This window comes from Seriola dumerili, unplaced genomic scaffold (assembly GCF_002260705.1).
Source record: "Seriola dumerili isolate Sdu_G_001 unplaced genomic scaffold, Sdu_1.0 BDQW01000088.1, whole genome shotgun sequence".
Taxonomy (NCBI): Eukaryota; Metazoa; Chordata; class Actinopteri; order Carangiformes; family Carangidae; genus Seriola; species Seriola dumerili.
The window spans coordinates 8,693,983-8,717,246 of NW_019174343.1; the positions used below are offsets into that span (position 1 = coordinate 8,693,983).

Genomic DNA, 23,264 nt, shown 5'->3' on the forward strand with positions numbered 1-23,264 from the left:
AAGCCTGCTTCTGGCTTTCCCAACTGATATGCAGTGGACTTGAGTAACCCCTCTCTGTGTTTTGTCCCGCCCAACATTCTGGTTCAACAGGAACTACATCAAATTGAGGAAACAAGATTTTCTCCTTAACGCCAGCAAGCAAAAAATATTTTCTAACCATCACCACCATCTGACAGAAGAAATGTAGGTTGGAGGCATGCCTCATTTTCTGAGCTAGCAAAGTTATGTGATGGACATAAAGCTAATTTCTTGCTAACACCTGGGGCTGTAGGAGTGCAAAGTTACCCTTTGCAGCTCTAAATTAGAGACACCATTGTTTGCTGGAAGAATTGCAGCTTGAGGTCTTTGTTTGTACACTTCCAAGGGGAGAAACCTGGCTGTTGTTGAGTCTCTCTGGGTTATGCAATTTCACTGTAAGAACACTAAAAGTATGATGTGACACAGTATATACTATATGGAACTACAGGCTTCATATATTGCTGTGTGAATAGACTTGTATCTGGGCAGGGGACCCAGACACTTCCTGTTGTGATGGCCATTTCTGCCATCCCAGCAGTGCCAGGGCAAACATGAATGTGAGTAATGAGAGGAACAGACAGAGGGAGGGAGGGATGAAAAAACAATCCCTAAAAAAAGAGAGAAATGGTCCTTTCATCAAGAGACATGCCACAGACTAAATTTGCCTCACTCTATCTGTCCTCATTTCCTTCTCCCTGTCACTCTCTTCAGCTTTTTCAATTCTTTGCCTAACACAGTCTCTTGTCCCCTCTTCTTTGCTTTAGGCCCTTTTCATGTTTCAGTGTTCAATGTTGATAACTGTGCATTTGTAGACGAAAAACAAGTTCAACTGTTGCTTCATTCAAATGACCTTGTGGTAAACCAGACCAGTTTTTAGACAAAAATAAGCTTGTCTGAGCCCATACATGGCAAAATGTAACATGGAGTTGGTAAAACGTGGTGTTAGATATTCGGTTATGTAACCTTACTTTCCTGTTTGACCACTGCTGAAGTGACGTTCCTCTCAAGCTGTGATAATAACACTAAAAAGCACATCTACAAATGTTTGTGTTGTCTCTGGTCACAACAGCAAATGACACACAAACCCTGAATATCAACAGGGCTTTGATACATTGCATACTCAGCTGCTTATTTTACACTGTCATTCATACTTATCTTCTGTTGTGTAACATTCTACATTAAAGTCCTGTGAATAAGAGCATTACACAAGAACAAAGATCAAATGGAGCGCTTCCTCTTCAGAAAATCCTTACCTCAGAGTCTGCTCAGGTGTGTCTATAGCACTGCATTGGAACAAGATTTTAAGATTACAGCATGTAAAATTTGCTAACCTGACTATAATGCAAGCTATTCAGATTGTCATTGACAATAGATTGCTGTCTGATTGTAAACATAATTACAACATTGGCCAGTTTTTCAGTTGAGTAACGCAGTTCAGGATGCTTTACCCAGATTAGCACTTTTCTCTGATTCTGAATCCTTTTGCCTGCCAAGGATTGCTGTTTTGGTAATGCAATACATGGTCATGGTGTGTACAAGGAGAAGCTGTCCTTTTACTAATTTTAGAGGTCCTTTTCTTTCAGTTTGCCGAGTCTACAGAAACTGAAGGCTATTGATTCAAGCATGCAGGCAGTTACCTAATCACTTTCTGCATCTCAGGTTCCCTGGCTGCTGATGGATAGGTTTTTGCGAATGTGTTTGTATGTGTGTGAGAGACCATGTGACTGAATCCATGCTCCCACCTCCCAGGACTAGAAGTTTAACAAGGTGTCTTTAACTTTCAGGTGCTCGAAGGAATTGAAGAACTTTCCGTGTTTTCAATGCGTTTCTCTCACTTCTCTCTCGCTCTCTTTTGTTACTTCAAGTATGTATTGGGTCAGTGGTACTCCTGGGATCATTTATCTAGAGCAACCCCAATCTTCCTATTTTCTGTTCTGTCTACTTTCTGACTGGCATACAATCACTTCATCTTTACTCATCTAATTGGAAATTAACTTTTGGTCTTGATCTTGGTATCCATTAATAGCATTCTCAGCAAACACATCCTGTTCCCTTCCTTCCTTATTATCTGTATAGACAACCTTTTAAAATGATCAAATTCAATTTTTAAATTATCAAAGAGTCGTGTTGGCTGATAAATTAAAGCCACATCCCTTTTCTTTTCTTTAGTAAGCTCTCACCATGGGCCTGCTCTGATTAACTTGCGCTCATTAATATTGCAGATGTTGAAAAAGAAATAGGCCAAAATGTTTTGTGCTCTTTCTTTTTCTTTAAATATTAATAGCCAGTATTTTCCTGGTTGTGGTCCATTGCTGTCTGACTAAGTTGCTTTAGCTCAGTGAAATTCTTTGGTGTAACTAATAAACTTGTCTGAGAGGGCTTGCATTACCCTGCAGCCTGGCTGTGGTTGGGAAGTGAAAAGCTGGGAAAACAGAAGTGCTGATAGTCTTTACTGGAAGTGGATGGGTATGTGTATTTTACTGACCAAATTATATCTACCCCAAAGACACAGTTAACAATAGTGATAGGTATTCCCTCTAGGCTTGACAAATATGTCACCTTAATTTGACCTAAATTAGAGTCTCCCTTGGGATAAATCAGTGTGTTGAAAATTGATTGACAACAGTACTGTCAAATTCTGATCTAGTATGACAGATGTACTTGAAACAACAATTTCTTGTTTTTAGTGGCGATATTATTGTCATTTGAAATAAGATATATAGACGCTGAAACAACCTAAAATATCTTAATCTTATCTTATCTTATCTTATCTTATCTTATCTTGTCTTATCTTGTCTTATCTTATCTTATCTTATCTTATCTTATCTTATCTTATCTTATCTTATCTTATCTTAATCTATTAAATCTATTATGTCTGCAGAGATTCTTATTATACCTGCAGTATAAAGGGGGAGGGCCCCTGGTAGATGATAAATAACATAAAAATGGCAAATAATGACATTTTACTCATGTCTCTGTTTTTCCTGTTTTTGTTTTCTGCATAAAGCAATACATGTTTCCAGGTCAAGACTGGTGTTTACAGATACATTTTCTATTAATAAAGAACAGAAATGAGAAAACAACACTTCCCTGAACTTCTAGTACGTGCCATGCGCAAATAAATTTGCTATGCTGGTGTAAAGTCAACTTTTGTAATTGTTTGTTGTATCTTATTAATATTTTTTAACTCAAACATCAATTATATGCTGCTGAACAAAAAGACATTCATGAGGAAATCCCAGGTTCCCAGTCATCAGCATGTCTGATTGGGTTCAAAATGAGATCTGTTTGGTGTGATGTGCTGCTGCCCCCTGCTGGCCATGGTATGTCCTTAGTGCACTAACAAACAAATATTTTATTTTATTTTATTTACCAACAGTGGATAAGCAATAAATACTGCATTTGTAAAGCTCACAATTGTTGTTACTGAGATCAAACCAGACAGGAGTTGGTTCAAATGTGTGGTTGTTCTAGACTTCTTCATATTTTAAGATGTTTTAGATATTTAAATCACCCCGGGCATACAAGCAGAATTAGGGTTCACACAGAATAATATGAGAATAATATGAAGCTTTCAATAAATTGCATATGGGTATAAGGACTTAAATTAATTTAAAATATTTAAAACCACACGTGAACATATTCTCAACAAAAAGGAACACTGTGCGTTGCAAAGGTAGTATTTATACATAGACTACAGTATTGGAAGGGGTATCATTATACAGATGTTCATGTTATTGTCTCTAACCGGTTCATGGTTTATAACTTATGATGAATGTGTAAAAACCATCAGTGCACTACACTATGAAACCACATGAAGTAAACTTTTTAAAGGAGTTTATTTTTAGATGTATCTATATACATAAACATTTACAATGCACTATATGCAAGAGGTACAATCCATAATAACACTATAGGCATGGCCCATAAGAAACAGGTAGAAAAGCTGAACAGTACTTGACAAACAACTGTGTGCTTTAGAAATAATACAGTTTGACCGGGTGAAAGTTGACATGTAGTACAGCTGCATTCTGAGTGGAGCAGGTAATGCCTTTAGGTAGGTTATTTAAGAGAAAATATGGATGTGTAATTATGTTAGAACAGAGAGAGGAGTGAAACTTCAGTGCCTTTCCTACTGCTGAGGACATGAGCGGCTCAGATGACTCTAACAATGAAAGCTTATAGGTAGTTTAACAGTGGCCTTTTCCAGCAGTTTCCTTTATGTCCAAGTGGTTAAATTGTAATTACATCCAGCAGTGTATATACAGCGGAAAAAGGCATCAATAAAAATGGTACAATAGTATATTCTTATGTTACTGGATAGTAACTGAACTGTTCAAAATACTAGAAAGTTAAAGTATATAAGACTAGATAAAAAGCATGTTATCAAGGTCTCTTCGGCAGACATGACAGTAGTACAGTACTGTGATAACATAAAGACGAACGAGGAGTACAATTTAATTTCAGGCACATTCATCATCAATTGAAAATTGCACTGCATTCAACTGTCAGAAATCAATTGGCACTTCAGAACTATATGACAATATTCTGAGAGGATTTAAAAACTTACAGATTCAAATTCAAAGTATCTTTAAAGATTTTCATCCATATAGAAGTACTGTTGAGTGGTTGTCATGCTGAGGGTCATTCCATAGCTTTATAGATTCAATACAAGAGTAAGACAGTTAAAACGACACGAGAAATATAATGTACACACACTATGATGATGATTAAAATTACCTCTTACTCAGAACACTGTGTAACACCATTTCTATACAAATAAATCATATAATTCACTTCAGTATCTGCAGCGTATACTTCACAATATATATTCAGAATACCATAGATTTTCAATTTTTCCCTTCCATGAGCTGTGAAAACTACTATAGAGCAATGTCTGTTATTTGCAAAGCAATGTTGAAACTGTCTCATTTATAACAACAAAAGATGTGATGCAATCCAAAAGAGTGGCTTAATATTCCAGTGTAAACTCTGGGAAAAGACACCAAACACAGCAAAACTTGAAAAGTTGCAGATTTTCGGAGATGGCCCTTGTAAAATGGTGAAACTGAGGGAATAGAACGTTCTTTCTCAGGCTCTTATGTGAAGCAACTGATGTATCCAAGCTGCTCCTGTGAACTCTGCTGGCTCATAGCGCTGGGAACAAAAGACTTCTCATATGTTAAATCATACTCCAACAAGAGGTTTCCACTACTTCTTTCCACATAGGAGCATCCTTCTGACTCTCCCCACTTTTACCTCCCTTCCACTGGGTGGCAGCCTTGTCTAAGATGCCCCTGGTGATTATATTGTCATGTAATATTCCACAACAGGCCAGACATGATGAATCTTTACTGGTGGTCTTAGTTCAGATGCAGCAGGTAGCTATGTTGTGCTCCACAGAGGAGTTTTAGCAGTCACAGACAGCAGGGCTCATTCGTGTTTGAGCAGGTGCTATAAAACAGTAGCTTCCTCCATGGCGTTTACCCATCTGAAACACAAGGAGAAGGAACATTAGACTTAAAGGGACACTCCAACAATTTTAAATAACAAAATCACTTTACTAGTCATAGACAGCACTAATTACCCTATGAAAAAAGCTGAATAGTTATATTAATTATAATAATAATAGCTAGCTAGTTAGCGGGCTAACTTCAGTAGAAGAAAATAAATGATAGAAATAGAAGCAAAAGAAGTTTGCGTTTCATTGCTGGAGACAGCTCTTGGTGAGTGAAGGATTGAAGTTTGAGGTGGAATTCACGTTTCTTCTAGACTGGTAAGTAAACAGCTGGTAATGCTAACGTTAGCTATGTAGCAATAGCAAAACTTATAAATAGCTCCTTTAAAACTGGTACAAAGCATTAAAAACATACAACTCACATTGTTCAGAACTGTTTTACTCAGTGATTTATGAGAAATCAGCTTGTTCTACTGGCTCAACTGTATTTACTTGTTGCTTGCTACTGTACATATGAATACAAATATGCACTCCACACTCTTCTGAGCTCTTTTTACATGGAAAAACCTGAGATAAAGAAACTGATAGAAAGTAACAAGCTGATCCAAATAAAAAGCTAATACGATAATTGGTGCCTTCTCTACAGCAAAGATTCAGTTGGAAGAGATAAAAGCTAATGCCCTTTATTAAACACAGTCTGTCAACTTGATTGGTTACCAGCAGTATAGGATTCATATTCATCAAAATTGTGCAATGTCTTAGCCTGTTGTCATCTCTCACAGATACAGACTTTAATGCTGTGAGATGAACACTTTTTACCAAAACATCTAAGCATTATAGAGCACATGTACAAATTAAATGAACAAGTCAAAATGATAAGAAAATACAAAAGGAAATATGAGCAAGAGACCATGGAATCAAAACAGAGCAGTCAGCCATCCTAACATATACAGGTCATAGGGGAGGGTAAGGAAAATGCTCTGTGGAGGCACAACGCTGTACACAGGACAGCTAATCCTCAGCCTGCTGTCACACATACCAGAAATGCCAACCAGTAAGCACATTACAGCTCCCTGGTGGTCTAGTGGTTAGGATTCGGCGCTCTCACCGCCGCGGCCCGGGTTCGATTCCCGGTCAGGGAATGACCTTTTAATAGGTCCAATAGAGGAATGACAACCATGACTACATTAACACGGCACAAGTGCTGACCTGCGTGCAGTGTGTTGGTCGTCGGCCCTGAAGGTATAGTAGAGGGTTTTCTTGTGGTAGAGGTGGAACACGTTGCTGCTTTCCTCTCCCTCTGGTCTTTCAGTCAGCTTGACGGTGAAACCCTGCAGAGGTAGACTCTCTGAAGCCACTTTATCCTGAGGAAAGCAGAGTGAAGACAACACAGACAAACCAGTTAAAAACAACAAAGTTGCTGTCAGCAGCAATATGTGAATAACAAGTATTTCATGCTTCAATGAAGAACAAAGCAGTGCAGCACTCAGATGTGAACTTGTCAAAAGAAAAGGAGAGAGCACAGAGAATCCCTTCATTAGTCACATATGAAGTGTTCTGCCCAGGAGGAAAGGTAGAACTGGAAACATGGGTTAAATAGCCCTGCATTATATACTGCCAGAGGTGAAGAAGAAGAATAGACAAAGGTAGTCAGGAAGTGCCTCTGTGATTGAGTGATCATGACAGTGTGTGTGTCTTGGGGCTGGTGTGGGAGACTCTGTGCCCCCTCACCTCACAGGCTGTGAAGGTGTAGAGCACCTTGTCTTTGAGGAGGAACCACAGTCGCTTCCACTTCCTCTTGCTCTTCTTCCGGCGCTGCAGGCTGCCGCTCATGGTGGAGCCCTCCACGCCAAGCGACACCTGATGAAATTCATATGTTATACACACAGAGACAGACAGAACACAGGTGTGTGGATAATATAACTGGAGCTCCTGAACACGAGAATCATAAATCTGGTATTTATTGCCAGACTAGGATGGCATTACATTCCTGTTATTTTGTCCAGCACCTGAGGATATTAAGAAGGGTATGAAGGCAGATAGTGAACCCTTTTGGCAGCTGCTGTGCACTACACATAAGTGTGTGTAGTGTGTCTACTTCTCTTCAGTTGTCATACATGCCTGACATTCCACTGCACAAGCTCGCCATGCATGCATGCAAGTCCCTGGTGGTCTAGTGGTTAGGATTCGGCGCTCTCACCGCCGCGGCCCGGGTTCGATTCCCGGTCAGGGAACATCTCTTTACTTACTGAATAATACAGGCCATAAATAAAAGCTAATAACATTCAGGTAACGTGCTCAAAGTAAGTGTCTTAATTCAAACAAAAGACTAAACTCACAAAAAAGAAAAAAAAAAGTCACTACCACTAAACATCTATCCTGACCATATTAACAATCAGAAGTAAGGAGTGTGCATCCTTACAAATGTTATACTGATGGACGTACGTGTCACTTCATTAAGTAAAGGACCAGTAATCATCTTGTGAGGTCACAAACATGGTCTGTAACCATTTTCGTGTTAACACAAAATGAATTCTTATTCCTCTATAGTTACAGTTCTTTGTAAGTTCAAATCACTGCATTGGAATGGGCAGCAGTAACACAGCTCTATGTCGTTTTTGGCTAATTAACCAACACTTTGACCAGCTCCCTGGTGGTCTAGTGGTTAGGATTCGGCGCTCTCACCGCCGCGGCCCGGGTTCGATTCCCGGTCAGGGAACATCTCTTTACTTACTGATTAATATAGAGACATGAATAAAAACCTATAAGATCCAGATGCAATAACGTGCATAAAGTGAGTGTATCTTAATTCAAACAAAAGACTAAACTCGAATAAAATCTCACGAGCCTTACTAAAAAAACCTATCCTGACCATGTTTACAATGGCAAGTAAGGAGTGTGTGAGATTATTGGTTAGGATTCAGCGCTCTAACCATCGTCGGTTCGATTCCCGGTCAAGGAATATTTATTCAAGTTTGTCTGTTTATTTTAATTCCTTTATGTTTCAGTATTTTTACATTTCTCATTTTTCTCAGTGTTGCAGAATTTCTCAACCTGTAGATTTTGTGAAAAAGTCATTGTCTCCATACTTTGAACATTTGTCAGAATATCTATCCAGCCAGTCTTTGTTGGAGGTTCAGTCTGTAACTATTTTCTTGTTATCACTAAATGAATGCTTATTTCTCTGTAGTTACAGTTCTTGGAAATTCAAATCAATGCTCTGGAAAATGGTCAGCAGTAACATAGCTCTATGTCCTTTTTGGGTAATTAACTTAAACCTATTACAGTGTATGAGGTCTCTTATAAAAGTTAAATGTTAGAGAAATGTTATAAAAGTTAATCCAAGAATGCTTTCACTGTCGCTCCACTGACTAAGAGTTTGCCAGCTCCCTGGTGGTCTAGTGGTTAGGATTCGGCGCTCTCACCGCCGCGGCCCGGGTTCGATTCCCGGTCAGGGAACAACATTTTACTTACTGAATAATACTGGACATGAATAAATGCCTACAACATGCTGTTAGGTGCCATGATGTGCTGAAAGTGAGTGTGTCTTCATTCCAACAAAATACTTAACACAAAATAAATATCACTAGCCTTACCTAAATGGCTACCCTGAGCAAGATTACAATGAGAAGTAAGGAATAATGAGATTGATACATTGTGATTAAATCAGGCCTGTAAAATGCCAAACTTTGAGACTTGTGAATTGCATATTAGAATTGAAACAGAGGCACAGATGGCATATGGGAAGTGTAGTCCACCTGATTGAGAGAGGATGTGCTCTTCCTGCTCTTCCACAAACTCGGGGGCTGCAGGCTCTGGAAGACAGCAGAGAGGGGACGACTGGCCCGATGAGTCCGAGGGCTGGAGCTACCACATGCCCCCGGCACACTTCCACCTGCAGACACATACGGTCAATACCATGTCAAAGAGGAAGAAACACACCAAGATAATTTTCTGTTCACTGTACTCCCTCACCAGTGAGACACTTCTACATATAGAAAGCAAAGATTGACCTCTTTTCCTGAGCTCAGCATAGCAGTGGTCACACACTTTGGCCACTCTGTCTTTGAGGTACTTCAGTGGGTATCTGTTCCTGGAACAAGCACGGCACACCACCTGCTCAGAGAGACAGAAGTCAAAGAACATTGACTAACCACAGATGGACATAATCCAGTTTCAGTGAGCTTCATTTTGAAGCCTTATTCATTCCTCGTATTTAAAGATTTACGATATCAGCATTTTCAACAGCAGTAAAAGGTGATAAAATGATCAAACATGCCACATTTAGGTTCTCATCACAGACAAGTCACAGTGTTGTATCTGACCTTGCCACAGGCATTGCAGTGGTGTCGTCTCAGTGTGAGGCTGAAGTCAGAGGTACAGTTCATGCACATCATCACATGAGAAACTGGCACCAGTACAGGAGCAGCTTCACCCAAGGCCATCCACAACTTCTCACGCGCCTGTTTTGATAATGTTGGATGATGCTCAAATGTAGGAACCAGAATGTATGATATTTGAAGACACTTAGAACAAACCTGGATTTTTCAACCATTACCTTTAGTTTCAATAATGTCATGGATTTTTACCACAATCAATATGAATTACTGTTTTGCAGTTATTGTTAGCTACAGTAAATAGATAGGCATTATTACTGTTCTTCATCTAACATTCAGAAAACCTCTGTTATGAATGACACCAGTGGCCGTTAAGTGAGACTATACGAAAGCCTGATGGAAATGCAATGGCGAGTGCATGTTTACTGGCGGCAGTGTAACATTTTTTGCTGTATATCCTCGCGTGGAATTTATGTTGGAGTCTGTGTTGTGCTGGGAGCCGGTTGTTTGTTGACATTAGTGGACTCTATTTCTATGTGAAAGTTAGCTAGTGTCACACAGCATTAGTGCTGTAGGGGAGCGGAAGAGAGGCATTGAGGCAAGGCTCATGGAGTGAGTAGCAACATCACATCCTTTGGATTTTCTCATAAAATTGGGTCCAAATCATTTACACAGAAATCAGTCCACAGTCTCAGTTTTTTTAAGTTACATTACAATTCGTTCAGACATTGGCAATATAAAAAGCGATGAACATTGCTTCACATTCTCACGTAAAGTACCTTTAAGTTGTTCAAAAAAGCATTGTTCATCATCTGCAAATAGAGTCTTCTTGTAACAGATGTACTGAGCAAATCAAATCAAATCAATGTTTTCTTCCACAATACAGATCCTTTGCTGTTGTCATGGTTGTAGCATTAAAGTTGTTTTTCTTACCTCACTGCAGGGTCCACCAAATGTACAGAGTCCTGCAGCATGGTCCGCTATGGCTCGACTTAGTGTGTGGAACCAGTCCTCCCTCTCTCCAACCGAACTGAAGAGATAAACAGACTAACAATCACACCTGGTGCTTTTGAAAGGCCAGAGATTTAACATCTTGAGTAGTGTTGAACTTTTTGTTTTGGCTTTCAGATGCTCACCTAGCAGAGAGTGTGATGGTGATGTCAGACACCTCAATTCTTAGACAGTTCAACACGTTGTCTAGTACGGGTTTGCTCACCTGTGTGTGTGTGTGTGTGTGTGTGTGTGTGTGAGGGGCAAAAACACATCAGTCCAGTCAAAACACTTTCTGCACAGAGATTATGTTGCAGATGAGCTGAAACTGAAAGTGAAAAGTTGTACCTTCATTCCAGACAGAGATAGTGTATTCTTAAGCCTGTATTTCCCATCCTGCTGAGGGTAGGTGTACAGCATTATATCGTTCATCTGATGAAGAGCACAGAAAGAGGAAATAAGAGTTATATTATGTCAGATTTCAGTTATTTGTTTATTATACTTTTTAAAAGACTAACATAGTAGATAAATGAGACTATGAAATAATCAGTTATGAGTCCCGAAAAATGAGTGAAACTTTGATTCTCGTCTATTCAGAATGAAATACCTGATAATTACCACAAGGTGGAGGTGTTATCCTGAGAGAAATATCTAAAATTGCAACCTACACCTCATTGTTTATTCTTTATTATTTGAAAGCAACCTGCTGGGCTCATCCTATTTACATTATGTTTCCTTTCATAGCACTCAACCATGTTTGTGACATACAGTGAACACAAAATTCGCAGGTACACACGCAACAAAAATCAGGCATTACCATAAAGAAAGTATTTATTTGCTTGTCAGACTAAAAGCATTGTGATCCCCTGAACATACTGAGAGTCCATTGTGTTATGAGAAGCATTTCATTTCTTCCCAGACAAAAGAAATTACATCATTGGTCACACCTAATGTGTGCTCTAAACATCCGCTGGGGCCATAAAGGCAGCATCCAGGAATTCTCCACCCTGCTCCGGGCTCCAGGCCGCCCCTCGCCCTCCCAGTCTTCTCAGGCTTCACTGAGAACCAGGACTGGGTGGAACCGGCCACCTTCACCACAACAACAACAACACAAACAGCCGCAGTTACGGGTTCACTGGTTGACTGGCTGGAGACAAAACAGTGCATGATAGCCAAGCCCGAGCCCTGCCTGCGACCTCTGGGCTGCAGCCACCGCAGTTCGCCTGCTCCACCCTGCGCTGCTCATTTACTCTGAGATTCCTTCCACAGAAACCCAACCGAATGCCAAGTTAACGGTCCTCACAAACGACTTTCACAGATGGGACACAACGTGCACCTACTTGACCCCTTGGCACGTTAGACATTTATTTTTTCAGTAGTGGCATTTCATCTCATCCTCTCACCCTTCACCTCCTTCACCTGCCTCTTTCACTCATTCTCTGTCCTCTGGCATCGCTCTAGATCTTCTAATCCCTTCCCTCACTCATTCAACCTGCTTCTTTTTCTTTTTTGAGCCCCGGCTTCTCCCATGGTGGCAGCTTCTCCCTGTCGCCGAGGAGAGTGATTGCTTTCATCTTCACTGTTGTTTGGATTTTCTTTCCTTAAAAGCCAATAAATAACATGTGACCCACTGAATCCGTCCACTTCAAGGAGGCGAATGGCTATATAACTCTAATAGCCTACAAGTATCAACCACCAAACCTTTTCACCTATCGATCAACTGCAATCCTATTTAATGGGACTGGGAGAATGAACAAAATGAAAAAGATTATTAAATCCACAGAGTATCTTCACGTTATATTCTATCTGAATCAGCTAGAATAGGCCAAAATCATAAATGCTGCTCCTGCAGATATATAGCTCAAGTATAATTCATAACATGAGACAGCACTGATTGCACATGGAACAATAGAGTGGGTTTCTCTATTTCACGTTATGTGTTTGTGTAGCACCCCCACCCCTCCTCCGCCACCTCCTCCTCCCTGCATTCTACAGGGTGTCTGGCCTTCACTTTGCTGTCAGTCCCCTCCCAATACACAGGAAGCCGGCATCCAGTGACCCACACCAAACATCCTGTAAGGAAGTGGGGCCCTGGAAAACAAGTCCTGAGAGGGGAGGAGAGGAGAAGAGCGGAGAGGGAGGCCCTTGCTGGATGGGGTGTGGTGCTTAGTGGAGGTCTTACAGCCTTGGCCTCGAGCCCCCCCACTCCCAACCTCACCTATCTCGCAGACCAACCTACGCCCAACATTCCTCCATATTTTCACAGACCATGCTAGCTTTGTTTTCACCATTGCCTCAGTAATATGGCAGGTGTTTTCTACTGGAGTGAACCATGTGTAATGTTATCTAATTGATGTAACAATGATTAAATCCCTGCAACAAGCAATGGCAAACAGTTTCCAGCGATATCAAATATGTGAAGAATTTTGGGCAAAATGTGTATAAAATGACGCACAAGACATATGAAGACTTGAACTTGAACTCAAATAGAGACTAGGATTTGAATATGTAACTCAGTGTTCATCATATCGTTTCAATGAAGACTTGGAAGCTACCATATATATTGTCATTGTCAATAAGATGATTTAAAATTTGATATTTTGGGAAATTTAGACGAGAGTTAGATGAGAAGGATACCACTCTCATGTCTCTATGCTAAATATGAACTTACAACCAGCAGGCAATTAGCTTAGCATAAACTCTGGAGACAGAGAAACAGTTGGCTTGGCACTGTCCTAAGTTAGGAAAAATGGTTAAACTATATCTGCTTTGTTTAGTCCCTACAAAAACTGTGATCACGAGGTTGCTAGAAAACCACCAGAGACTCTAGGACATCACTGCTCCTAGACAAGAAATGGTCCAGCAACTTTTTACAAAATGAAGATTTTGTTATTTAGTGAGGTGGATTTTTGGCCAGAGCCATCTAATTTTGGGCATATTTCAAAATGTCAAACTGTTATTTTAAAACACTATTTTACGGGCTTCAACGCAAGCTTTACTCTCTCATATTATGCCTGACGTTGTGACGTTGGAGTGATATGGAAAGAAGAAATATTACCAGAAACAGGTGGCGTGGCTGCCTGCTTTTCCTCGAGACTTTCATGAGTGTGCCCTCTTTGACAAACATCTGCCAAAAGAAACAAACATTTAAGCATTAGAAAAAGGTGTTTTTAGGTCTTCAGTGTTCAGATGTGGTTACGGAACAATGTGCTGCTGTGTTTTGAGAGAGAAATAGTAACGTTGACGCAGCTTGATGGTGCTCACCCTTCCAGGCTTCAGGAGGTCCCTCTTGCCTTTCACACTGTACTCTATGTGGACCAGACGCAGCAAGTTCTCCTGCGGGAGAGGAGGAGAGCAGAGAGAGATGGAGGGAGGTTATCCCACGATGGACAGAAGAGGAGACAGAGAATGAAACTGTCCCTGTTTGTGCGTGAATGGAAGGGAGAGAATGTGGAAATGGACTCAATACTAAAAACTAAGGAGGGGGGGGGGGGCAGAGATAGAGGGAGCCTGTGTTTCCACTGTCTGTCAGCCTGTGTGTGTCAGTGCATGTGCACAGAGGAGAAAAAAACACTGTGTGATAAACAGAGGAGGCAAGCCAAAGTGAGGCACAGGGGAGCTTGACAGTGACAGGCAAGAGACACAGAGGGGGGAGGGTTTGTGAAATATCTCCATGGGCTGCTCATGTTTGAGGGGGAGCGTAGGCCATGTCCACCCTTACACTGCTCCCTTTGTAATGATACACCTGGGACTCTCTGTTGACATCATCTTTCCTCGCCCCTTGTGTTAATCGGCAAGCTGCGGAGGCCAGCGCCGAAGACGGATAGACCTCTCCTTCACTCCAGCATGTCATTTAGAAGAGGCAGGAAGACCTCGGCGGTCTAACTAGTTCACACTTGATCTCCATCTGAAAATTGCTCTTTCATTGCCAGGCAGTTCATAAAGACGTGTCTCAATAACAGCACAGCCGGACCGTGAATATGTCAAACTCGACAGGAGCTTAACGGGCTGAATGCAAACACGTGGGGCGTATCCAGACAAAACTCACCCCCTGCTTCAGATTGTCATTGGCCTGGTCTGCCACCTCGGACACGATCACCAAGGCAGCTGCAACACAAACACAGAAAGAAAGAGAGAGATTTATGTGCAACTGACTTCAATAAAGACAGTCAGTTGCTGCGACTTAACAACTAGGCCCTGATACATGTCGGGCAGCTGCAGTGTGCGTGTGTGTGTCTTTAACTACTGAAAAAACATTGCTGTTATGCTTGAGGTTATGAGGTTTACCTTGTGTGTCCTCGTATTCTTTGGAGTCAGGAGAGAGGTTGTTCAGGTAATCTGAAGAAAACAGAGAAAAAATAGTGCCGGCATGAAAACACAGTACTCAAACTGATTATTTCAATACAATTTAACGCCTACTAAGAAAAATGGTGGCCTCATTCAGTGCATGAGGTGAATCCATGAAATTATGCTAATTTTCCTGTTACATGGGCTTGCTTTTATGAGTGTGCGCGCATATGTTTGCCTCTTACCTGTGAGTAGCATCCGATATTGAAGTACTCTCACTATGACCTGTAGCAGCTGGTGTTTCAGTGGGACTTCAGCTTCTTCTGGGCCCCGTGTCTGTGCACGCACACATACAAGCACACACGCACGCACGCACGCACACACACGCACACACACACACACACACACACACACACACACACACACACACACACACACACACACACACACACACACACACACACACCACAGCAATACTTAGAATTGTAGAGAGGTAAATATACTTATAATATTGCAACTTTACACGGGTCTCAAAAATGTTTGCACGAGATTAAAGATGCTTTGAACTTGTCACATTCACACAAAGAATATGCCTGAACTTGTCACATTTGATATAATAAACCAGGGTAGATTTTTTTAATATCACGATCCCGAACACTCACACATTAGATCCAGGGATTTTATATGTAAAGGCTTTTATTTGTATTCAGTAACTGAGTTGTTTAACTGTGTACGCCATGGATATCTAATCATTTCTGCTGAATAAAACTGTAGCAAAATTAAATCCCCAACAACAAACCCCTGTGTCCCTGAGCTGCACCCACTAAACCATAGCTTTATGTCTTCTAAACAAAGGTAACCTCTCTAATTCAATGCCGCAAGTCAAGGTCACAAGTGACCAAGGAAGCACTGTCGGGCAGGCTGACCTTCACACATCTTCCCACCACACAAAAAACCCAGAGCAACTTCCATTCTTCTTCTCGGAGCAGTCATTTGCAGGTGAAAGGGGACAGAAATTGGCACAATCAAAGAGAGCTTTAGAAAATCAATCAGGACCTAATTGTCTCTGACAGGTATTTATGCCCTGAGCGGTAGAGGAGCAACGGGGGACTGGGCGCACACATGCACACACACGCGCACGCACACACACGCGCGTGTGCACGAACACACACACACACACACACACACACACACACACACACAAAAACACACACAGTCTTTTTCTAATCCAATGAAGTCCTACCCTTCATTAGAGAGGCACAGATAGCACCCTGCGGGAAACAGCATCTTCATCTTATTTACACTGAACACACACAAACAGGAACCCATGCAGACGCACACTCACCTCATCTCAGACACATTCACACACACATACAATATGCCATTGATACACACCACCACACACATGCACACACACACACGCACACACACACACACACACAGACCTTGAGCTGCTGATAAGATAACACTGATTGGGCCTGTAAAGAGGAGAGACGGGATGCAAGTTATTACACACCACTCTTTGTCTTCATTATCACAGTCTGGAGCGCAGGAGTCATGAGTAAAACAGAGAGCTGATGCATCTTTTAATGAGCAGGCCTTCCCTAGTATTTGTCTCTATTTCTCTTTCTTTTTGTGTCTCCTCATCCTTTTCTCCTCTCACTTCTCTTGTCTCCCCTCTTTCCTCCCTCCCTCCCATTCCTCCTTTCTCCTGATCACTGCATGATGCATTGAGTACAATAATAACAGGCTCTTCATTATTAAACCCATCTGGCTTCAGAACATCCTCTCTCCTCAAGTGTTGCTTGTAAATTGTCTTCCAATTGACACTTGTTCAGAGGAAGTGGCTTACCAGAGATGGTAATTAGCGTGTGGTTTGTTTGGGTGAGCTAGCCAAATGGAGGAGGAGAGGAGAGGGAGCGTGTGATGCCTCGTGCTGAGAGATAAATACATACACACACACACACACGCACAAGCACGGACAAACACACCTTTCAGACCCAGCTGATTTGCTGCCTGCACACACACACAACTGATCTAATTGGGGAGTTGTAAAGGAGGCTGCTTCTCTAATTAGCTTCTGTCTGCCTCATTGCCCAGCTGCCTTTACAAGGAATTCACTCCATCGCTCTCTCCCTCTATCGCCCTCTGTCCACCTGCTGCACAGCCTCCTCTTCTCCTCCTGGGCTTCTTGCATGAGAGAAAACACAGAGCCTATACACAAACTCAGGCCATGACATGAATATAAATCCAAACTGAGGAGCTTTGAAAAGAGATTTCATAAAAGCGGATTCTCAAGATCCACACAATTTGTGTATGGACATGCCTCTGAAAAACAATCAGACACAAATACACTGAGGCGCAAACACGCTCACAGATAGAGAACATGTACAACCCCCCCCACACACACACACACACACACACACACACACACACACACACACACACACACACACACGCACACATCACACTGTGTTGGCCAATGTTCATAGACGGAGCTGTAAACAAGCAACTGTGCTGTGGAGAGGAGGCTTTAATCCCGTAAGGGTCTAGCTCTGATCTGATCAGGGTCTGTGGCTACTTCATCACTGTCATCACCACATCCACAATGAAATTACTACCACTTATACTGCTGGACTTTGGCTTGTAGCAATGATGGTGGTGGAGCAGGAGGGTGGAGGGGATAGAGAGAGAGAGGTGTTGAGGGCAGTGAGGGTCTTAAAACAGAGACACAAATGTTCTTATGAAGTATAATGACTGAAGTAATGTCACACAGCCAACAGACACATGGCTGTTGTCCCTCTCAGCAGTATCTATACTGAGTCCTGTGACCCCTTACAATCGTCTTTGCTCTCTCTCGGCCCTCCTTCTCCCTCATTACAGCAGGGTCACACGCACCATGCAACTCCCAAGACAGTGATCTGATACAGCATAGCATCAATACAATTGTTTTTTGTTTTATGGTGGTTAGTAGTTTTGCACCAGTTTGGTTCTTATTGGGTGAGGGTGGATATTGTTATATCTACATTAGATGTTTCGGGGTTTCGGAGTTCACAGATTACAATTTCACACACAACCAAACACACACACACACACACCACACACACACACACACCACACAACACACACACACACACACACACACACACACATCACACAGCACGACACACACACGACAGGTGCCAGGGCTGGTGTGGAAGGGAGGGGAGGACAGATCCCAGGTTACAGGCTTATGTGCAGTATGGGAAACGTAAATACAATATGCAGTGTGTATATGCAGTGACAGGTGTGGTGAATCTGCCAGTGGACTGAGAAAAGGTTGTTGAATATGCCTCTGGGTGTTAATTTTAGAGGTGTAAGATGAATCACAGGCTTCACATGGATACAAAACCCAATTCTTACCCACTGACTTAGGTACTTGGATAACATGATATCATTTCACGCTTTTATCTTTTGTTGCAAATCAACCAATTTATGGCTCCTGCAGACAGCAATTGGTGGTTTATGAAGTGAGAAAAGGAACTCGTGATGTCAAAGTCATGTGGCTAAAAAGGGGTCCATTATTGACTTTGATCAAGGGTATCAAGGACTAAATTTCTGACTGACGTAGGCCAAGTGTGAAAACGTGCTCTAAGATACTAAAGGTCAGTGTTTACTAAACGTGACGGCGGTTTCTTCATCTTCATCTCTCACCTCCACTCCCTTCTATTTACATTAGTTCCACTGAAGTCTGGCAGAACCAAAGTCTTTCTGGGAAGGACCAGCAGCTGCTGCTGAATATTCATGAGCGGAGACAGTTGGTGCCTTGTCCGTTCACTTTTCTTATCAAACCAGAAAACGCCTGGAACCATTGTGTCAGCCACTCACAGCGAATCACAGCACAGCATGCGACTGGTAAAGCGTAAATTTGGGTAGAAAGGTGCTGAGCTCAATATGCAACTTTGTGAAACCCAAACTTTACCATAAACAGCACAGCAGTCTGGGCTGTGCCTTTAAATGATCTGTAGCATAAAAATGAATCCACAGAATTTGCATATAAACTTGTTTGCATTAACAACCACGACTCATTAAGTGAAAGCAATACCAGCCAGTTAGTTAGTTAGCAGCTGTGACTGGTAAGTAAATAATTTTCATTTGTTTTCAGGGTGACCTGTGAGCTGTTACACAGCAGTTTTAACCCTGTAAGTGATGAATCAATTGACACAGAGCTGCATGGAAATGAGAAATCTATTGCTGAATCTCGGTGGTCTTATCTATAGGCTCTCTTAATATCCTGTCTTTCAGTTAAAAACAGCCAGTTGTATTGTTACCCACAGAGAGACTGTACACATTCCTATTCAAACACACAGATGAAGTGTTGATCAGGTAACCCAGGAACACATTTCATGGACCACTGTGATGATATTAGACAAAGCCTTGGCTGAATTTTGATCCTTTTGCCCAAATCCCACTTCCCTGCTCTCTGGGGAGTATCAAGGATGAAGAAATTCATGCTTGACAAAGAATTTGGTGTTGAGTGGATATAAAATATGCGAGCATGACAGTGGAAAGGTCAGTCCCATGGAGAGGAGTGGGATAGAGAGGGTTTAGAAAGGTCATTATCTCCCCATGGAAGCTGGGTGACAAAAAAAATAAGTTGAGAGTATCAGGGGAAATACCATGTTCGATCTCTGCTCTGTGAAAACAATCACAAGGCCTCACAAGCAGAGCTCCAAACCAGCACTTAGTTGACACAATAAGTAAACAAATGAAAACAGCGATATAAGTCTGTTAGCAAGAAGACACAGCAACAATGACACAATTCAACAGGTCCTAGACCTTTCCAACATTTTACCTCAAATTTCTTGACGATGCTGGCGAAGGTTGGGTTGTTCCTGCAGCTCTCCTCCAGTAAGGACATGCTGCGATCATACTCTGAGATGTAGGTGTCAAACACACCGAAGTCCTCTCGACGAGACAGAATCACATCTACCACCCTTTGGCTCTCCTCCCTTCACAGGGAAGAAAATCAAAAGATGAAGTACAGTTAATATTTGTGATTTAAAAGGAAAAATACTTTTTAGTTGTAACCACTTTTTCCCCGACCTGTCTTGCCTGTGTATAGTTATAAATTTACTTAGAATAATGTTTGACAACCTTCAACAAACAGATGGGGACATTTCGCTTTTAGCTATAAGCCATTTGAATTGTTAGAAAGCTGTTTATTCATTGTGGCTGCACTGCATTATGGATTCTACGGGATTATCATTTATCCCATTATGATTGTGGAACACTGATACAAAATGTTGAGTCTAGTAAGAAGCTGTTGTTGAGGGTCACAACAGCTCGGAAACTGCTAGCCTGGCTCTGTTCAAAAGCAACAAAGTCTCTCTAAAGCTCACTAAATAACACAGAGTTGTATCATCAATGTGAGGTTGCAAAGCACCCAGCTGTGACAAGGTACTCACTGTGCTGGCTAAAAAATAGTTTGGCACATGACTCTCTGTAAAACCACAACTCCTTATTTTTATTCTTTTGTTTTGTGTGGATTAAGCAAATAAGATATAATGTCTTAACAAGTGAGCTTTTGCTGGCAGGCAGATTTTTTTATTACATTTGGTCAGAGACAGGCTAGTTGTTTCCCTGTTCCCAGTCTTTATGCTAAAACAAAATAACCAGTTTATATTTCCTAAAGAGAGTGGTATTCATCTACTGAAAATGAAAAGGTGTTGAAAAACAGTTGAACTATTCCTTTAAAATATTGAGACCAATTTAAAAAATGAGAAAAATACATTACCTATGCTCTAGAGTGGATTGTTTTTAGGTGCTGAATTAGATTAAAACCTCCATTAGTTTGTTTTTGCACAATCTGCTACGATCTTACGATCTAAGCTGTGGTTGCGCTTGCTGCCATGCAATGCCTTTGGATGAAGAAGGCCCTTTAAAATGATTAAACTATCCTGCTGTGCATTTCAAAGCAGATAGATTTTGGACAGTGTGGAGTAATTATTGTGACCACAGTGGTAAATTAATTTGTTTGTTTCAATATTTCATGAGTGAAAATACACCTCTATATTAAATTATATGAGAAGAATAGAGCAGAATAGGCCAGGGCACCATAATCAGTATTGCATGTGGTGTTTCTTACCACTGACTTATGCGCTCCTCCAGCTCGGTGAGGATGCTGCTGTGGAGGGTGTAGACCTGGGGGAGCACGCCCAGTATCTCTCCCAGCCTTTGCTCCTCCAGCACCGGCTCCCCATTCTCACCCACCGCGTCAGCCACCGCTGACCTGAAGTCCTGCACAAGAGTGGGAAAACAGGATTTATGAGGACAGATTTTTTTTAGAAGATAAAGTTGTGGGGGCAGAAGAAAAAGAGAGAGGAATGGAGGAAATGGTTGTGAGGATGGAAGGACGGAGGAAGGGAGGGCGAACAGGAGGAATTAAAGGCATAGAGGAATGAGGAATGAACAGGGGGGAAAAATGGAAGGAAGGAAGGAAGGTCAGATCCTCCTAAACATCCTTCCTGCCACCCTCCCTTCATATCACCTCAGTACTTTGGGCTCTGTCCAGGCATTCAGGAAAGGCGGCACTGCTTGCACTAGAGCTTCACACCAGGTGTTGTTGCATAATGACCTTGGTGCTCAATAACCCCCCCCCCCACTTTTCATCTCTTTGAAGACAAGGACCTGATATTCACTAATATACAGTGAATATAAGTCCATTGAAGTCCACTCAGCAGACATAAAACATGTGCAACCGGCCTTAATAGCAGCAGTGTCAGTGACTAAGACTAATATGAGGAGTTATGGCGCACGGGAGTGGAAAACCACAGGAGAGGTTATTTATCTACTCAGCAAATGAAGACAAAAAAATAAATGTGAGGAGGTGTCGACATGCTGAAAAAAATCTCAGTTCTCTCTGTGGGCAAAGGAACTAGCATCATATATAAAGCCTTGATGACTCTGTGAGGGATAAGTGTCTGGAGCCCATCTCTTCCTGTTCTGAGAAAAGCACAGACATAAAACAAATAGAGACGTCCCAGCTGGACGTCAAATAATGTGGTGACACCAGGCTCTTCAGAACATGACGTACATCATGCACAATTGATCGAGTATGAGTTAACATTCATCACGTCTGCTGGAGGAGAAGAACAGCTACTTTAACGACTCTGGTTGACTCTGTCTCCCAGGTTACATAAACCCCCCCCCCCCACACACACACACACTCAGACCCATGAATGAGAAGGGTTTTACTCTCCATTTCACTGGTCCACTCTGCACCTTATCCCTATTTTCCTCACGTAAGGCGGGTCAAGAAGCAGCGTTAAGCAGTTGGCTGAACAGCCAGTCATGTTCGGTTATAACTCAGCTCAGAGAATCTGTTCAGAGGTCACGGGTTACAAACAAGAAAAAAAAAAAAAAAAAAGTCTGAGCCTCACATGTTGAAGCTGTTACAGGGAAAGTCCTTTAGAAGAGGAGCACGGCCTCCCTTCCTATGTGGAGACAGGGTCTGGAAATTCTTTGTATTCTTGTTATTCCTTATCAAACAATGGAACAATAGCTCATGTGTGCCTCTCACTTAACACTGCTCCTGTTTTTTTCCCCCCAAACTGTGTGTTTGTGCATGTTGTGCCGCTGGAGTGTTTCCCAGCTGAATTACTCAGTTTCATGCTAATTATGACATCAGTCTGCATCAAACAGAAACTAATACCTCCACAGATCAGAAGAGTCTTACACTGTACCTATGCATTATGCAACAGTATGATGAAAAAGCCTTCAATGTCACCTCTGAGAGGTGGCAAAGAGATTCAATCAGGTGGTATGGTTACACTGAAGAGGAGCACAAGCCAAGGCTACTCAGGGATGGTTAAAGTGAGACGTTTGTGAAAACAAGACATTCTACTGAAAAACAGTTCAAGCTACAAAACACTGTCACTTCTGAAGCACTGATGCCCACATCAAGTTGCAGCATATGTTTCTGTCTATACTAATTAGTATAATTGAGCATCACGATGAGATTGGAGATTTATTATTATTAGAGGAGTCCGTTGCATAATATTTGCATTAGTTGCTGTTTAATGGCCTCAAATTGCACATTACACAAAGCAGCTGCTTTTGCACTCAGAGCGCGCTTTCATAAATCACGGCGAGAGGGCACCCATAAGAAATTCAGGTTATGACCTTATTCAAGG

At 41.7% G+C, this 23,264-nt stretch overlaps 1 protein-coding gene and 4 non-coding genes across 7 annotated transcripts in view; 4 read left to right on the plus strand and 1 right to left on the minus strand.

Moving 5' to 3' along the window:
* Window positions 1-3,860: 3,860 nt before the first annotated feature.
* LOC111221783 (FYVE, RhoGEF and PH domain-containing protein 5-like) overlaps window positions 3,861-23,264 on the minus strand; it is a 34,085-nt gene continuing 14,681 nt past the window's right edge. For 2 of the 3 annotated variants that reach the window (XM_022745341.1, XM_022745340.1), the window contains exons 6-21: window positions 21,218-21,369; window positions 19,925-20,081; window positions 15,336-15,426; window positions 15,091-15,141; window positions 14,852-14,910; window positions 14,068-14,139; window positions 13,862-13,930; window positions 11,152-11,235; window positions 10,950-11,029; window positions 10,747-10,843; window positions 9,802-9,939; window positions 9,490-9,592; window positions 9,235-9,371; window positions 7,208-7,336; window positions 6,686-6,840; window positions 3,861-5,509 (exon numbers count right to left, since the gene is read on the minus strand). In XM_022745341.1, coding sequence (XP_022601062.1) covers window positions 5,473-5,509; window positions 6,686-6,840; window positions 7,208-7,336; window positions 9,235-9,371; window positions 9,490-9,592; window positions 9,802-9,939; window positions 10,747-10,843; window positions 10,950-11,029; window positions 11,152-11,235; window positions 13,862-13,930; window positions 14,068-14,139; window positions 14,852-14,910; window positions 15,091-15,141; window positions 15,336-15,426; window positions 19,925-20,081; window positions 21,218-21,369 — 1,611 coding nt within the window. In that variant the 3' untranslated portion in view covers window positions 3,861-5,472. The remainder of the gene's footprint in view (window positions 5,510-6,685; window positions 6,841-7,207; window positions 7,337-9,234; window positions 9,372-9,489; window positions 9,593-9,801; window positions 9,940-10,746; window positions 10,844-10,949; window positions 11,030-11,151; window positions 11,236-13,861; window positions 13,931-14,067; window positions 14,140-14,851; window positions 14,911-15,090; window positions 15,142-15,335; window positions 15,427-19,924; window positions 20,082-21,217; window positions 21,370-23,264) is intronic. The other variant, XM_022745342.1, reaches the window with a different exon arrangement.
* Window positions 6,547-6,618, plus strand: trnae-cuc. Its single transcript has one exon. It is a non-coding gene; the product is annotated as a tRNA-Glu (tRNA).
* trnae-cuc lies at window positions 7,639-7,710 on the plus strand. Its single transcript has one exon. It is a non-coding gene; the product is annotated as a tRNA-Glu (tRNA).
* On the plus strand, window positions 8,124-8,195 carry trnae-cuc. The gene has a single exon. It is a non-coding gene; the product is annotated as a tRNA-Glu (tRNA).
* Window positions 8,864-8,935, plus strand: trnae-cuc. The gene has a single exon. It is a non-coding gene; the product is annotated as a tRNA-Glu (tRNA).